The 17,672-nt window shown below is 38.7% G+C and overlaps 2 protein-coding genes across 2 annotated transcripts in view; one reads left to right on the top strand and one right to left on the bottom strand.

Moving 5' to 3' along the window:
- Positions 1–6,504: 6,504 nt before the first annotated feature.
- LOC122669102 overlaps positions 6,505–17,672 on the bottom strand; it is a 28,852-nt gene continuing 17,684 nt past the window's right edge. Inside the window, exons 6-12 of the mRNA XM_043865779.1 lie at positions 15,129–15,423; positions 14,920–15,038; positions 14,592–14,685; positions 14,343–14,424; positions 12,609–12,751; positions 7,362–7,455; positions 6,505–7,009 (exon numbers count right to left, since the gene is read on the bottom strand). Of these exons, the coding sequence (XP_043721714.1) occupies positions 6,691–7,009; positions 7,362–7,455; positions 12,609–12,751; positions 14,343–14,424; positions 14,592–14,685; positions 14,920–15,038; positions 15,129–15,423 (1,146 nt within the window). The 3' untranslated portion in view covers positions 6,505–6,690. The remainder of the gene's footprint in view (positions 7,010–7,361; positions 7,456–12,608; positions 12,752–14,342; positions 14,425–14,591; positions 14,686–14,919; positions 15,039–15,128; positions 15,424–17,672) is intronic.
- Positions 11,824–12,332, top strand: LOC122669103 (60S ribosomal protein L32-1-like). The gene has a single exon (XM_043865780.1). The coding sequence runs from the start codon at positions 11,879–11,881 to the stop codon at positions 12,260–12,262; it is 384 nt and encodes a 127-aa protein (XP_043721715.1). The 5' UTR covers positions 11,824–11,878; the 3' UTR covers positions 12,263–12,332.

Genomic DNA, 17,672 nt, shown 5'->3' with positions numbered 1-17,672 from the left:
GCATGTGAAAGGGTAATTTGTTAAATCTGACCATTGGATATCTAAGAAATCGTCTAGATTGAACATATATAAAATTTCATGCTCAAATTCAATCATATACCCTTTTATGTATTGATATTCCATCATATCCATCATTTTCAATAAGTCTCACTTTTTCAATTTATTTTAAAGTTTTATTTTACCATTTGAGTAATTCCATTTAGACAGAAATTCGTGAATAGAATGTCTTGGGATCTATTAATAAAATTTTAGCCTCAACTGAGTTGTCACATAATTAAACTTTGTCCTTATTTTAAACTCATAAATAAGTCTTTTTTTTTCTTTTTTTTTTTGAGGGGAAGGGGTTAATAGGTTCCTCCATTACTTATTATAAGTTAAAACATGACTAATAAGGTGGAAGGATGTGAGGAATCCTCTTTCACTTGAATGGACTTGTGTCTAATTATGTGGGCCCTGAAGCACTAAAAGTCACTAAACATAATGATATTTAGCTTTAATAAAAAAATTAATTTAATACATTAATGAGAGAAGGTTCCTCACACATCAATGTGAGGGGAATCTCCCTCACCACACCAATGATGGTGTGGGTAATGGTATAATTATTCACATGAGCCCACGTCATCAAAATAAGAGAAAAAAAATAATAAAAAAAATTCATATGAGAGGACAATAATACATGAGCATCGTGAGGAACTTCTTCCCTACATTAATATATAAGAACATAGGATTCCTTCTTGAAAGGTACAATTGGGTCCATAGAATAAACTCTGCACACAAAGAGAGAGACCTTTTTTGTTTTTTGGTGGAGGAAAGGCAACTGGTTATAGAAGAAGCCATGTATCTTGGTTTTTCAAAATTCCAATTATTAGGGTTTTAAATAAACATCAAAATCCACTTTGGAAACTTAGCCAAGTTGGTGGATTAGTACTTTAATTTTAGTGATGTTTGTGCCATTGGAATGCCTAAGTGGATTGGATTGGATAAGCATAACTTCTTGAAGTGGGAAATTTTGAAAGTCAATTTGATGGTGTCTTTTAAGTCTAAACAATACTAATTAGTATTTGAAGTATGATGTCTTTTGTTAAAGCAAACCTTTGTAATGGTTGGGAGGGAAGGTTCCAAGTCCAAATTGAACTGGACAAGAATCAAGCACATTCATTGGCCAGGAGCACCATGACACATCAGAATAGATAAGGCTCTAAAGGACCATTTTGGTCTGTGTTTCTCCACTCTTTTAATTTCTTTTTTTTTTTTTTTTTAAATGTTTTCAGAGTCAGGGAATGCATTGCAAATTGTTGGATTTGCTTAGATTTTCTTTGATTCCAATGAGGAGGCAAAGTAGTTGAAATATTTTCCACTCAAGAAAGTGGTCATTAGCAATATGATACACACTTGGGAATGTAACTTTAGGAAATACAAATGGGTCAAAGAAAGCACCCTATCTGTTTAATGAGATTATAAGAGGACTGGTTCCCCCCACCACCCACCCATTAGGAAAGTGTCCTTGTAAGTTTAGAAAAGTCCAATAATGAGGTCAAACTTTTGAAAAAAAAACAATTTTAAAATAAAGAAACAAGCTGAAATACCCCTACAATGATCAATGTAGGTCATACCCTAACTATCTAATGGTGGGAATTATCACATCACCCTTTTACATGGTAAAACTAGGTGGTCTACCAGTGGAAGTGTGAGCATAGACATCTAATAAGGGTGGCTCACGAGGGTGGGATGGTCATTTCATCTTCCATGTGTCTAAGCACAGAGACCATGCGACCTAACATCAATCCTCCATCCTTTCTTTTTTTTTTTTTTGGGTGGCTTACCTATATAACTACCCCACGAGACTTTGACTACAACTACTAGAAGGAGGGAGGAGAGAAGTGGGCGGAGGGGTAGAAGGGGTTGCCTTATGGCACAAGGTAAAGATAGGAGAATCAAACCCGTGATTATGGAAGTAAACGGATTGGATTTGGCTCAGATAGTGCTATATCTGCATCCGCATCCAATTAGTTGTCAGTCGGATTCGAATAGTGCTAAACGGATACAGACACAGATACGGATCGGATATTTTATCCGTTTACATGTAAATATAGCTTTTCGGATAGTTATAACCTATCCGTATCTGCATCCGTTTAGCTTTTGGACGGATTCAGATAGTGCTCAACGGATATGGAAACGGATTTCGGCTATTCATTTACACCCCTACCCATGACCTCCTTGGAGCCTACACTCTACCTGAAAGACAGCAACCAATTGCGTTACAAGTTGTCTCCTTGTCAACTTCTTGATGAATTGCATATCTATTTGTTATGGATATACTCTACGGTCTGCCATCTAAAAATCCCTAATAAAATTGTATTGGTCCTCGAGGAATAAAAACTTTCTTAAGAAAAGGTAATGAAATAGGAGATTTCATGCGATGCAATGCAACTAGGATATATGGAGATAGTCTTCTTCTTCCAGATAGCTGAGATCCTCCTTGCATTAAACTATCTTTTTATGTACTTTTCTCTCACTGGATTGGATTTTGATTCTTTATGTGTTTGGGACTCTTTATCAGCATTTATTCTCGTTCTTTGGGAGAGGGGGTTATTTGGTTAATTCTAACAAATTTATTTGAACATTAAGCCCTCTGATCAGGTCTAGGAGACTAGGACCTGTTGGCACTCGGGTGGGTTTAAAGTTGGACTAGACCTATTAGGCTTTCAGGTCGGACCTGGGCTGGAAGAAAAATGCAAAAAAGTCAGATTAAATGGAGCTTGGATTTATACTTTGGCTAACCTAAACCTATACGAGCCCAAGCCTGAAAAATCAAAAGACACTAATAATGCCTCTAGGGATTTAATACTGTGAAACCCGCCTCTAAAGCAATTTTAATTCGAGCCGGTGTAATACCTGGTTCAAGTTCAACTATTATATGTCTTCGCGTGGTGGGCATTGCCCGTCATTGAAACGAACCCGCACCCTATTGCACCTTGTGCCGAGGAACCATCGAACAAGGCCTTGATAGAATCTGAGGAACCCTGTGGCCCGTCGCATATAAGGTTTGCGTGCAAGAGATGTTTGGCGGACCACTTGCAACAATTATCAGTGTCAGATGCCGAATATTAGGTAATATATTTTTTTTTTGATAGGTAGGGAGGGATGTGGGATGTGAACCAGGAGACTTGAACTCAAGACCTCCTGGTAGCAATGGGCCTTTACGCACCACTAGCTACCAAGTGCATTAGGCACTTGACCACACCGAACATTAGGTAATAACACCTATTTTAGAATTAAAATAAGTTAATTATTCTATGCTTGTTTCGGCCAGCCTCGAATCAGACCTACCATGATTGGCCGTGTCCGCTCGATACCTTGTCATACCTTGCGGGTCCAATGCGATCAAATCTGGTAAAACCCCATGTCGTATTGGTACGACCCCGACATATCGATAACTTATGTATTAATAAATTATTTCAGAATCGGCTTCCACTAAGCTTTGAATCACTTTTTAAATCATGGAGAAACCCATCTATTTCTGCCCTTTTACAAACATGTCCTTGGGGCTAAATATATATTCTCATTCTTAGCTTTGAGAACTCTTTTCTCAAAGCTAAGAGGTAGGAAACGTTTTGTGAGCTGGTGGCTGAAGCTTGATGAATGTTGGAGCTTAATGACTCATTTTGCCTTGCATGATCAAGAATCCTTCTAAATCTAACTCTACTCCACCCATAGGTAAGCATTAATTTCTGTTTTGTTTCCAAATTCATATGATCTTCATGAAACAGCTTTCATTTTACCATCTTTGAGTTCTTCAACTCATTTCTTAAATTCCTTTTCAATTCAGTCCCATTTCTTGTTAGATATGTAATGGAATGAGTGATTCCTTGATCATCCATTCATTTAGATTATTTGGAACCAAATGGGGTGTTCTTTCCTCCTCCCTAAGCCCCTTTGGCCTGCTGAACTAAGCCTAGTAAACAAAACCCAGTCAAATAAGTTGCTGTTTTAACTCTGTTTTCTGGGCTGGCTTTTCAGAGCAAGCTGACCAGCCCTTCTAGAGCTAGAAGCTCCTGCCACCCCTGAATGACTTTTTGGGATCTTTAATGGAATAGGATGATGTTCTAGCCTTTTAGGAGGTGTCTTAACATATTTGTACCTCTGTATTTAGGGGATTGAACCTGCATTGAACTCTTTCTCTTTGGTTTTGGACACTTGGTTCAATAGCTTGATCAAGACACCCAAGGTGAGTGGGGTGTTTGCTTGTGTGGATGATTTATATCTAATTTCCTATATGTTGGTGTTTGGATTTCAAATCTGGTCTCTCTTATATGTATGAACCTTCCATTTTTAATGCTTATGTCTTATGCCTAGATGTAAATTCAGCTATTATAATGTATGGGTATTTATTATTCCATTTACTGTAATGAAACTGGCGTATTTCTGATGATGTGATTCCTTTAGTGATGGCTGGTTGTGAACTATTGTGGTGTGTTTGATAAATTGTTTTGGAAATGCATAACATGATTTGTGTGACCATGTGTTCTTGAGTGGACGTGTATATGGAACACGGTGCACTCTTGAACACAGCATGTCATCATCTAGTAATCATGGTTAGGATGGGAACCCCGAACTACAACCCTTACCAGCAGGGGTTCAGGTGCTGGGTAGTCGGGTTACTGATGCCTGGAGCAAAGGGATTTAACCCAGGGTCAGGGGTACTTGACTATCGGGGTATGCCCGAAGGTTTGAGGCCAACGTACCAAGCGTGGAGGCGGGCTCCCTACTTGTATTGGCTGACGGAGTGCAGCGGCGATAAAAGAAGTGACCCAAAGTACCCCTCAAGTCGATACCGTAGTTCAAACCAATGACTTAGTCTGTTTGTTAGGTGGATTAATAAAAATGGAATTGAACATGCATCATATAGTGTGATTGATATTTGCCTTTAATAATATATGTTTCATGCATCATTTGTATGCTGTGTGTTTTCCCCCTCATTGGGCTCAGTGTGAGCTCACACTCAAGGAAACCCTTTCTTTAGATGACTATGCAGGTGACGGACTGCCTGGCAGTGAGTTCGAGGATGATGGTTTTGAGGACTTCACAGATCAAGAGCCCGAGGAACACGATGGGTCTTGCATCTGTGACATGTGTGTCTTCTCTTAGGCGGGCCTAATGGATTAGGCCGTTACTTTTGATAGTTCTCTTTTATATATACATAGAACTTAGTATATATATAAATACTCTTTTTGGATAACTGTAAATATGGGTTTTTGGATTACTTAATTGAACATATGTATATAAGTTTATCACTCGGTCCGTAACGGACTTTTATGTAAATCTTTAAGTTCATAGTATTTTTCCGCTGCTTAGATTCTCTGTGGTGTGTGCTCGGTAATTGTGCTGCACAAAGGTTCCTGGCTCGGTTGGGTACAAGACTGCATCGGTTCATGCTATGCCTGGGCTGTCCAAGGCGGGGTGTGACAAATACTGGGATATATGAGTACATGATCTTTGCTGATTCCAATCCTGGCTAATACTTAGGCAGCAATGAAGGCCGGCCCAGCCCACTAACTAGAACTAAGCAAATTCTTTTCATTATATAACTATGGTTTTGGTATAATCCGTTAATCCCAATCTTGATAAATAGTTGAAATCACGAAGAGTGGTATTATTGTATTGGGCAAGAGATCAGTGTTTGATTGTGTAGTCCATGCACCAGCTTGGGGACCAGCCAATCAGAGCTGGTGCAGCAGCATCAACATGGGTACTATATTTGATTTCATTGAGGGTGGGACAGTAATTTCATCTGCTACAATGTCAAGGTGCAGGAGCCACACGACTAGGTAGTGTTCATTTCTCCTTACTGTAATATAATCCGTCTGTAAATTATTACTTTGATGTACTGTTACAAACAAATAGTAATTTAACATGGGTTTTGGATATCTTTATTTGTCTTTTTTTTTTTCTTTTTTTTTTTGATGAAAGTGTAATCATACAAACCACATCCCAATCCCAAAAGGTTAACCTACTTTTAGGACCATAAAATGACGGATATACACCACTCCACACACACACACCCAATGTGGGACTAAAACCCACGCACCCAGCACACACGGCGCACATTTGTTTTTTAATGTAAGTGTAATCACACAAACCACACAACATTCCCAAAAGGTTAACCGGCTTTTAAGACCGTGGAATTTATTTGTATTACTAATCCTTATAGCGCAGTTGGATAGAGATAAGTTCCTGTCGTCCTTTTGTTTAATGTCTATCATGCTTTATTTTTATCTTCTCTATAAGACAAGCCATGGGCCCATGATTACGGTAAATTCTAAAATCAGTCTCTGCTGCTATATAGTTACTGCGACCTATCCATGACCAAACCATGTTTGGATGGAATTCTGAATTGAAATCTAGACCAGACTCAAAATCAAGCCTGATTCTGTACATCAAACATGAGAATCAAACAAATACACAAAAGGAGTACTACAGAAACTTGGTTTTCAAAGACTTGGGGACCAACATAGCGTGGTGATTGGGGACTTGCAAAGGACTACACTCTGTCTACACTAGACTCTATTGACGGTTTTCCTTTTGGCTTCAACAGTGAGCATTTCTCCACAAGTTTAAAGAAAAACCTAAATGATGCATCTCTATCTCTTCCAGTTTAGTGTACATTAAATGATACAACGAACAGAAGCATTATGCTTTTCCCCTTCGTCTACTTCTCCTCCTGTATTTCCCCATTTTCTTTACCTCCCCCTTCTCATCTGAATTTAACAGCAGTGGGTTTTCTAATGAATCTCCGTACTGTTTGCCAGATCTGTTTAGAGACCCACTGACAATGCTGCTATCAGTTTCTTCGATGCATGGAATCTCAATGAAAGCCTCACTTGAAAGTTCACAGTTATCCTCCAAACGGGTGCCTGAATTCAATTTCCCATGGCCTGAACTGATTGAATTTGGTTCTTCCTCCTCAGCTAGTCTTAGGCCAGGATCTGAATCTACTCCTACAGACAAACTGCAGAGAAGGATCATTAGTAGTAACTCTTTCTCCCAGTACAATTTTGGGCTTCCAGCCAGGGTTTTAGTAATCGGTATCGGTCTCGACCGATACCAATCCCAATCTCGATTGGTCCATATCGGTCTGGATCGGACGGATTTACCCTTGTATTCTTCAAAAAAATCGGATTTTTATTACATTTTTACCCTTGTTTCGTACTGATCTACCAATATGGATCAGTCAGGAATCGATATTGGTCCCCACCAATACCAATACGAATCAGCCGATCCGATACCGATTCTTCAAATCATGATTCCAGCTAAATTATGCAACAAAAGAAAATAGATTGAGCAGGCCTTATAGGGGTCACCTTGATGCAAGAGAAGGACCATTAGTAGCAACTCTTTCTCCAAAAACATTTGCTTCTTTCTGTGTCACATTATTCTCATCCGCAGTTCTTGAATCTGCAAAGACATTGACTAGATAGTGTTGAAAAAGTACCCACAGAAAATAACTTCTGGAAAACCCGATAAAAGAATGAAGACCAAAAGCCACTTCAAATTTTTCTTTCTTATGTCCTAAATAAATAACAGGGTATGATGAATAAAGAGAATGATAAAACCCTAAAACATGACTTAAGAGTCATTCCCAATATAAATAAAAGCTCTACTCCCTCTATTCCACAAATATTGTACATTTTAAAGTACGCTACTCCCAAAACATATAAAAGCTCTACTCCTTTCTGCTCAACAAAGATTGCCTAAATAGGGGCGTACCCAGTGCACAAGGCTACCGCCACTATGGGGACTGGGTAGGGTCATACACGACCTTATCCCCATTTCGCGGAGAGGCTGTTTCCCGACTCGAACCCGCAACCACTAGGTCGCAATGGAGCAACCTTACCGTTGCACCAAGGTCAGACTCCACAAAGATTGTCTACTGAAAAAAAAAAATTACACATGTTAAGGAATCATTACTAATATTCAAACTTCGCACTTTCTCTAAATTATTCATATTAGCCCTAATCTACATCACAGATCCCGAGTTCATATAGTGTGATGATGGATAAAATGGAAAAGCAACTGAAATTCATGCATTACATTCTGGAAATGGGCTAACATTTGGAACAGCGAAAAAGCCCAAAGTGAAGTCTTTAACTGAGGGAGTATAAAGTTCATTCTAAACCCCACAGGTCAGGTAACTCATAAAAAAAGATGAGACCCAAGAGGATGATTGACGGCGTCCAACCCAAAAGCTTGAGCTTCAAGGTGGAGAGGCCCATCACAAGGTCATAAGCCAAACTGTCGTACACTACGCGACCGATGTGGAACTAAACTACCCTCCCATTCCTGGCAATGGAGCGCATTCACTGCATCAACTCCCCCCAACTTTGGGCCATGGGCCCCCACATGCCTGGTGCACGGATACCCCCCCCCCCCGAGTGGGAGCTGGACGTGTAACTACGGGGGTTTGGGGTGCCCCCCCCCCCCCCTAAACCAAATGCCCCTTACCATATGATGACATCCAACCCAAAAGCCAGAGCTTTCCCAAGGTCATAAATCAAACTGGCCATGAAGCGCATTCACTACATCAACGATGGATTAGATTACATTGGATTTTCTATAATTATGGTATGATACACCAAAGCATGGCTACCATATTCTCATATTACACACTATCTGATTTTTATTCCCTATCATACACCCAAGCTAGAGCAACCACACATCAAGAATAACACAGAAATATCTCTTATGCCATACAGCCATAGCCATGGGAGCATGTCTTTATTGTGAAATTGTAGTACAAAATTATGAGCACTTGGAATGTAAAAGTCAATTGAGGGTTTCTATGTAATTTCTTTTATTCCTAAGGGGTCTATTTGTGTGGGATGTTTGCAAGGCAAAAATAGATATGTCTAGATACAAGTTGGTATTAGACTCTTACGAAAGTAGTTCATCCATCATACAAGTTTAGTAGTTGAATATTTCGATTAGTCTAGTTAAATAAGAGAACTGTTCCTAAGATAGGATTGGGTTTCTTTATTCTTTATTTCTTTATTAAATCTCGTCTTATTAGGATGAAGAGCACTTGGGATTCAAAAGTCAATTGAGGGTTTCTATGTAATTTCTTTTATTTCCAAGGGGTTTATTTGTGTGGATGTTTACAAGGCAAGAATAGATATGTTTAGATACAAGTTGGTATTAGACTCTTACAAAAGTTGTTCATCCCTCATACATTTTTAGTAGTTAAAGAAGATAACTTTTCCTAAGATAGGATTTGGTGTCTTTATTCTTTATTTCTTTATTAAATCTCTTCTTATTAGGATGAACCGATGAAGTAGAGGAGTAATATAAAGGCAGTAGATCTGCTGCTTCAGTTGGGTTGGAATAACAAGGTTTTGCTTTCTCAGGGGTAAGTGTAGGGTTTGGCTGCAGTCACACTTCCTTGGCAACCGTCAAGAGGGTTTTATTGCTGTTCCTGCTTATTTGTTTCTATTATCCATCAAATCTTTTTCCTTCTAGAAATAAAAAATGAATAGATTTAATTTCCAGAATAACAAGTACAAAACGTAGTGTACACCGCCACCAACAGGACCCTGAAGCCCATAAAACCCTAAAAGGGCCTACACATTTACATATAAACCCAAGTGCAACAAGTTCTTGTAGACCTGTCAATTCCCCCCCCCCTTCCAAACCAATTCATTGACTAAACAATTGGCAGAACTATTAATGCAATGCCGGGTTGCAAAACCCTAATTAGGGTCACAATGGGCCCACGATAGACAAATAAAAGGAACAGTGGTAAGTCTGTAATTTTGTGGAAAATTCAGGACCCCATTGTGAGCGACAAACAGAATCAGGCACTAAACAGGAATTAAAATTTGGTAGGAAGGGCTTTCTAGAATTTTAAACAAGAATCGGGATCAATTAAAAACAGAAATCAGAAAGGTCATGTTCATAAATTTCAGAAAACTTGTCCCCGTGTGCAAATATGAAGAACCAGTCTTCTTCTACCTCTCGACATATCAGTTCCAGTGGTACCAACTTGCTTTCGGGTGACTTCCCTCACCAATATGGGTTCCCTTTGGACTGAAATTTTAGGGGAAGGTCAAAAACTTGAAGACCTACCGAATATACATGACAAGAAATCAAGATAGATATCAGGAGAATCAGATAGAACTCTAAAAATACTACCATGCAGTATTTCAGAGTCTGCCCTGGTTGTAGGTTGTAATTCTCACAGCAGGAGTCTTAGGGAGCAAGGACTTAGGGCTAAGGAGTCGCCCTAAGGTAATATAGTAATACCCCAAGTTTCAGACCAAACAGATGGGTACCCAAGGAGTTCTATCGATTTAAGTTCAACCCAGATGTACTGTAGGTAGCGAGGAAAGAAGGTAACAGTAACCAGAATACCAGTAATAGCAGAAAATAATGAAGGAAAAGAAGAACATAAACAGAAACTTAAAGAAAAGATCAAACCTGGGAAGAAGAATAAGAATCGAATCAAGCAGGGAAACTGAGAGAGGAGAGAAGGCAATCGATCAGCAGGCTGCTATCAGTCCACTCAAGCAATTCTTTACAGAAAAAAGTCTATTCATCCCAATCTAAATCTTCAATCAATGGGTTACACCATATATAGCTCACTTCGAACAATGTTTGAATCAAACAAGGAACTGAAACTGGACTCCTACCAATGATAGCTAAACATGAGTAAAAAAATTAATAAATATCAAATGACAAAAATAGCCTCAAACAATAGAAAAATTCCTAAAATCCCTATTGGACCTAGTTCTCCTTGGTCTAGGCATCCAGACTGGGTCATATGGGCCTGCCATGCATATGCAAAACTGCATCAACTAATTCTCCAGGAAAAAGAAAAATTCCTCTAAAGTACAAATACTTGGCTCTCCCAATTAGGTGAGATTTCTCCAAGAACCAGAGAAACAGCCTGCATCAACCTAATCACCATAGATTCACGCTTGTTGATAGTGTTTATTTAACCATTGGATATGAAAATTGCCATAACTTTGATAATGGCCTTAATTTCAATGGTGATTCTTTTCCTGAATTATTTGCAAATATCCAAAATGTCATCGCAAATATTTCCAATTTATTACAATTCGGACCAAATTTTTTTCTCCAATGTTTCCCAAATTATTGATGAATTTAATATGGAACACCTGATCCCATCAATAATAACAATATAGACTACAATGCATGAAGAAAATGGAAGAGTGGAAAGCATCATTCATCTCCATAGACAAGATTTGGCACGCAAACTTGGGTACATGACTACATGGTAGCCATCAAAGCAATGGATAATTAAATGTCTATGACAGTAATCTTAAGTCTTAACAGTGACACCGTAGGTATGAAGTTCATAGCATATCTGACCAATCAGCACAAACATAGACATATCTTATAATATAAGAGTATTCAATATAAAATACAAAAGAAATAAATAAAAATAAGGGAAAAAATTAAGGTGGTTTAAGAGTGGCTACAATTGGAGATAAGTGGAAGGGAAGTCATTTGAGATGGTTTGGTCATGTGCAACAATACCACTGAGCACAACACTAAAAAGAGGACTTGCATGGTGCAGATTAGAGAATTGAAAGAAAAAGGTCTAGGCAAGATTTAATTTGAGAAGAAATAAGAAAAGATAAGAATGACTCTGGGTTGACAACAAACATGACCTTCAATAAAGTTAAATGGCGAACTAGCCGACCCATTTAGTTGTCATAAGGCTTTGCTGACTTGAGTATTAATACCAGCAACCAGATGCAAACCTATATGGTAATCAAATATATATACTCAAGACTTCACACTTCGCAGTGTAGGTGGCATGAAGCTTTGGAAGTTTTGGCAAAAACCCTAATACTAAGCCATGGCTGTTCCTCTGCTCACCAAGAAGATTGTAAAGAAGCGTGTCAAGAAGTTCAAGAGGATCTCTGTAAAGACAAACTGGTGTAGGCCCAAAGGTATTGATTCTCGAGTGAGGAGGAAGTTTAAGGGTTGCACTTTAATGCCCAACATTGGGTATGGCTCAGACAAGAAGACCTGGCATTACCTTCCCAATGGCTTTAAGAAAATTGTGGTGCACAACATCAAAGAATTGGAAGTGTTGATGATGCACAACAGGACCTACTGTACAGAAATTGCACATGATGTTTCTACATGGAAGAGGAAAGAGATTGTTGAGCGTGCTTCCCAATTGGACATTGTTGTTACCAACAAACTGGCTAGGATGCGCAGCCAGGAAGATGAGTGAGCAGTAACAGAAATTTCAATTGTATCGTATGCTTGTGCATGCAAACTAAATACTACATTCTGTATGACAGAAGTTTTTGATAAATTTTGAGGGAATTTTGTTCTGATTAAATTGTCATGGAACCCATATTCCTTCCTGTTTCAAGTTCATGGTCGAATGATTAAAAAAAAATAAAAATATATATACTTATTAATCAATCATAGAAAGGACGAAGCAAGTCTTAAAAGCAGTCATACAAAAACTAAAATAGTAATTAACAAATTTATTCTCGCATTTAAAGGTTGTGCTATAATAAAAGATAATTAACATCCTATCAAATACTAATATTTGAGAATACGCTGCATACCATTGATTGAATGTGTTTCCCTCAGACCAGAGCACTGAAGTGGTTGGCAAGAATCCTTAGTTTCTACAACTTCACACACAGGACAAACTGACGGCGGGTCAGTCCTATTTGCATCATCAAAGCCATTGACATCAGTAGCTTCACTGTAGAAAATTAAGGGGAAGAAAAATAAGTTGAGACCTTAAGCCATCTAATGGTGTTAATAACATAACGAAGTACAAGGGGAATCAAGACTAGCATAGTTAAGGCATCTATTGCAAAATATTACTAGGCATATACGGAACACATTCAAAGGTTGCTTCTCTGCGGAATCATTTATAGAACTTTTACTTACCTTCCCCCAATAAAATGTAAAAACTAAGTTTAGCTATGCATCGCAGAGAAAAAAGAAAGAAAAAAAAACTCCAATTCTTAAATACCAACGGAGCACAACCTTCGGCCATTTACTTTTGGAACAATGTAAATAACTTGATACTTCAAACCTCTAGCGGTGGACAAGACCCATGATGTTACTTAGATCTGTATATATCATCACAAAATTCGGTTTTTTTGCATCTTTACGAAACATAGTTGTTATGGTGGCTAGGCGAGCCTAAGTGATGGCCACTGATGCAATTGCCTTAGCCTGGCTGGACAGACATGACCCATTTTGGAGGCCCAAACCAAGGATTGGTCCTAACCAGTTTTCTAGTCTGGCAAGGGATGATAGATGTTTGGTAGTTGACATAAAATCATTACTATATTTTGTTTTATTTGGGTAGGTAGATTACGTAGGGATTTCTTTGGTAGTTTCCTTTTCTTAGATATGGCTTAGTTAGTTAGTTTCTTCTTCAGTTGGTTTCCATTTTAGTTAGGTTTCTATTTCTATGCAAGAGAGTTTTCTTTATATATTCAATGTAATACGGTAAGGAAAATAAAATGCATTGAAAGAATTGGATTTGAGTTTGTGGGTGCCTGCGAGGCTGTGTTGTGCGAGTTTCTTCCTTTTCCCTTCTCTTCTCATATTCTTCTTCTCCCTCTTTAATTTCTCTTCCATTTTTCCCAAACTGTTATTCTGTTTTAACAGTTGCAAATACCAGCCTCCAGGTTGACAACCAGCAAGCTGCTGCTCTGTTCTGGACAGTAGTAGCAGCCCCATCTATTCTGGTTTGATCTCTTCCCTCACAAGCCTTTGTTTCCCAGGCTTTAGGGTTAAGATCCCCCACCTTAGGGCGATTCAAATCCCAAGTGCTTGTTCATTAAGTCCTTCTTTGCTATGAGATTCGACTCTTTGAAGAACCCTGCAACTGTGATGTCACCAGATGTGATTTCAGAGATTCATATCTGGTTGGGTTGTTGATGCTTAGTACTGTTAGGGCTCGTAACCAGCCACCCACTAGAATGCCTAACAGTCACTTAGATGGGGTCAAGGCTTTTGAGGCAAGTGCCTCGGCTACGTCACATTTTTATTTTTTATTTTTTTTTTTTGGGGGGGGAATGTTCGGGGGTGATATAAATATGTATTTATGTGGATAATAAAGTAATGTGATATGAAAAGGATTAGAATGTAAATAACAAACTTTTACGATACAAGATAGTAAAAAGAGCCCAAGAATTAAAGCACCCTACGGTTTTTTTGTTGGCCGACACTCAAGCAGAAGAGAGCACCAGCAGGGACGACCATGGTTCTAAATCTCGGATTCGCAAGAAACCAAGACGAAACCTTAATGGCATGGAAAGAAAAATAAAACTAACCCCTGAAATGCAGGCTTTGTATCTTCGGCTGACTTGAGTTCTGGCCCATAATTTGTGGTATGAACTGAGACATCCTGTGGACCTAAAATAGAAAGTTTATTAATGAACAAGGTATGGCTAATGCAGATCAAAGATAACAAGTACAAATTATAGCACTGTTTAACCCAACATATTATGAAAATGAAGATGCAAGAAAAAAAAAATACAGGAAATAAAGGTTCACTTTCACAAACAAGATCAGTATATTACCATTGTTTTGTACTGAAATAGAATCCAGAACCAGGGAATCATCAAAAACAGAACAAGTGCCCTCTCCCTCATGAGGCCGAGAATCTTCTAGATCCTTCATAAACAGGACAACAGAATTTTCATTAATTTAATTTCTCCACAGCCTTTACTTAAGAAAAAAAACCTTTTTATGCAATTGACACTAACCCATGCAACTTATATTAGACAGGTGAGATTAGGAAGTTGAACTAGAGAAACCATATTGTAATATATTAACCAACAAATAACTAATAGAATTAAGAAAAGCTTGATGTACTGAGCTCATCCAACCAAAGCCAATTCCACACACCTGAGTCCTCTTGGAAACAAGAACTGTTGGACAAGAGGACATAGCTTCATTTATTGGCCTGTCATTTACAGTGTCTGCAACTAAAGTTGTGGGGGATGATTTTCCATGCTTCAGATTTTCTGCAGGTGAACTCACTTCAGATACTGAAAGTTTTACGAAATTAATTACTGAATATATGGATAGAGTTTCCATCAGAAACCAAACTACACCTGGAGAGCCATCATCAGTACAAAACCCTGCAGGAGCTGCAGGCAAGTGGGCAGTTCCAGCTACAGACTGTATAGCTGGTAGAGAATTTGAATCATTGACTGTACCACCCACTTGTGTTGATCCTTTATCAGATGCAGATGAGATCTTCACACCTATATTCTCTGATACTGTAGCAGATGAGTCAATTTGCTTGGCAAAAGTTTCTGAAATATCTTTTGTTGCCTTCAGACGCACTCTTCTTATTTCTTCTAGGATATCCCATGATCCAGTAGCAAGAGTGTTTCTTTTAAGCATCTGAAATGAATCATAAAAATGAGATGTGATCTTCGGATATTTAGAAAATAGAGAGGAAATCAAACAGACACTTGTCCATAAATAAAAATATGTGAACAGATATAACAACAACAACAACAACCTCAGCCATATCCCAACTTAATGGGGTCGGCTACATGGATCCAAACAAAACTAAGTAGGGAAAACTAAGGTCTAAACAAAAAAGGGGAATGAAGAGATGGGGAAAAGAGGGATGGGAAATGAGATGAGAAATGAAAAATGGAAAATGACAGATGAAAGCTGGAAACTATAAAGAAAAATAAAAGATGAAAGTAACAGGAAAGAGGCACAGCCCAGCAAGTCAGGAGAATCTCAGCTAAATAGGGTCTGCTACATGGATCCTTGCCCTCCAATAGGCTCTATCCGAGGTCATACTTGGTACAAGACCTAGACTATGCATGCCCTTCCTCACAACTTTTCCTATGGTCATTTTAGGCCTTCCCCTAGCTCTTTTAGCTCCTTCAATCGGGATCATATCACTCCTTACTAGGGGCGTCCCTAGGCCTCCGTTGAACATGACCATACCACCTCAAACGACTCTCAAAAATTGTCCATACTTTTGTGTGTTTTTGTGGCCGTGTAGTGTGTACATGGACAAGCCACTTAATTATCTTTTTTTTTTGGGGTGAATAAAAAATATCATTACCAAAAACCCCCCAAAGGGGAAAGGGAGAAAAGGGGGGGAGCTATACAAGCCTCAAGCCCTAGGAACACGGGCCTGAAGACTGGAAAAGAGATACATCTAAACCCCAAGACACAAAAATATGCCTATTCCTTGGGGAATCTAAGAGGGGACCATAGGGGAGCAAATGAAGCCTGGAGCTGACATCGAAGAAGATGGCTTTCCAAATCAAGTCAAAGGAACGGGAGTTGGAGGTCCATCTTCTAAAATTCCACTCCATCCAGATGTAAGAGATACCGGCCCCAAATATGAGCTTGCCTGCAATATCACAGATAGAACTGCCAGAAAAAGTTGTATCCAACCAAAGCCATTCCCAAGCGAAGGGTAGGGGTCTCCTACTACAGAGCCAAATGGAGTCTAGGGCTTCTTTCCAAATAGAGGAGGCTAACTTTTTTTCAAATAGAGGAGGCTAAGGGGCAGGAAAAGAAAAGGTATGTGACATCCTCTATACCATTCCAACAAAGAATACAGGAGGGGGGGACAAGGATGTGGCGATGAAGGAGAAATGATTGGGTGGGGAGGCATAGGTTGAGGGTTCTCTAGACATTAAAGCTATGACGGGGAATATGGCCTTTGAATCAAACTTTTGAATCAAACTAGATTATGTCAGGGGACAGAGGGGGTTGGGGTTCTAACAAAATTCCAAGCAGAACTAGAGCTAAAAAGACCATTTGGGGAGGGGAGCAACCATTTGATTTAAGCCAAATGAAAGGATGTGAGCGACTGTTGGATAAGCAGGCAACCCTCCATATTGATTTTTCTCCTTCTAACTTAAACTGTAAGAATATTGATCTTTCACAAGACAAATAAGACAGAATTTTAGGTTTTCAACTTACTAAAGTTTCTCTCTCTAGCCCTAGAACTTCAGATTCTTTAGTTAATTGGCCCATTACCACCAAGGCTAAAGCAGGGCCCTTTGACTTTCATCTTCAAGGGTTTCAAGAGGTGTGAATTTGTTCCTTTCTTCTTCTTGCTCAAGTCTGTTCTGAGGGGCTGTCTTTAGTCCTTACCCTCCTTCCTTCTTGTACAACTTAAACTTAATAAACTTCGTTCATATACTGTTAAAAAATTATAAATAAAACTGTTCATGGATAAATTAATAAAATTTATTGGCAATCAATTTAAAATAATTTATTTGTCGTTATGCTTTTTTTTTTTTTTTGGGTATGTAACAAACTTTAATGATGAAAAGAGTTAGTACATAGAAGTACATAGGGATACAGAATATATAGAAATACAACAACATAGACACCCTCCAAAGAAAAATCCAGGGTCTAACCACCCCTTGCTTAGCCAAATCATCCCACAACCTCATTTACACTTCTTGGCTGCCAATGGAACTCAATATCAGCTTGGGCTACATGCTGTTGAATAGGCCTCATTAGGTGATTATATCACCAAGGAGCTTCCGTTGAATCTGTCATCCATCTAATCACAGTTGCTGGACCCCTTCCACTATTGCATGAATCCATCCCTCACTCAACAAGAAAAAGGTTCTAGATTTTAAAGTAATCGATTCTGATCTGGT

The sequence above is a fragment of the Telopea speciosissima genome, chromosome 7, assembly GCF_018873765.1.
Source record: "Telopea speciosissima isolate NSW1024214 ecotype Mountain lineage chromosome 7, Tspe_v1, whole genome shotgun sequence".
Classification (NCBI taxonomy): Eukaryota; Viridiplantae; Streptophyta; class Magnoliopsida; order Proteales; family Proteaceae; genus Telopea; species Telopea speciosissima.
This window is presented reverse-complemented; position numbering and strand designations above follow the sequence as displayed.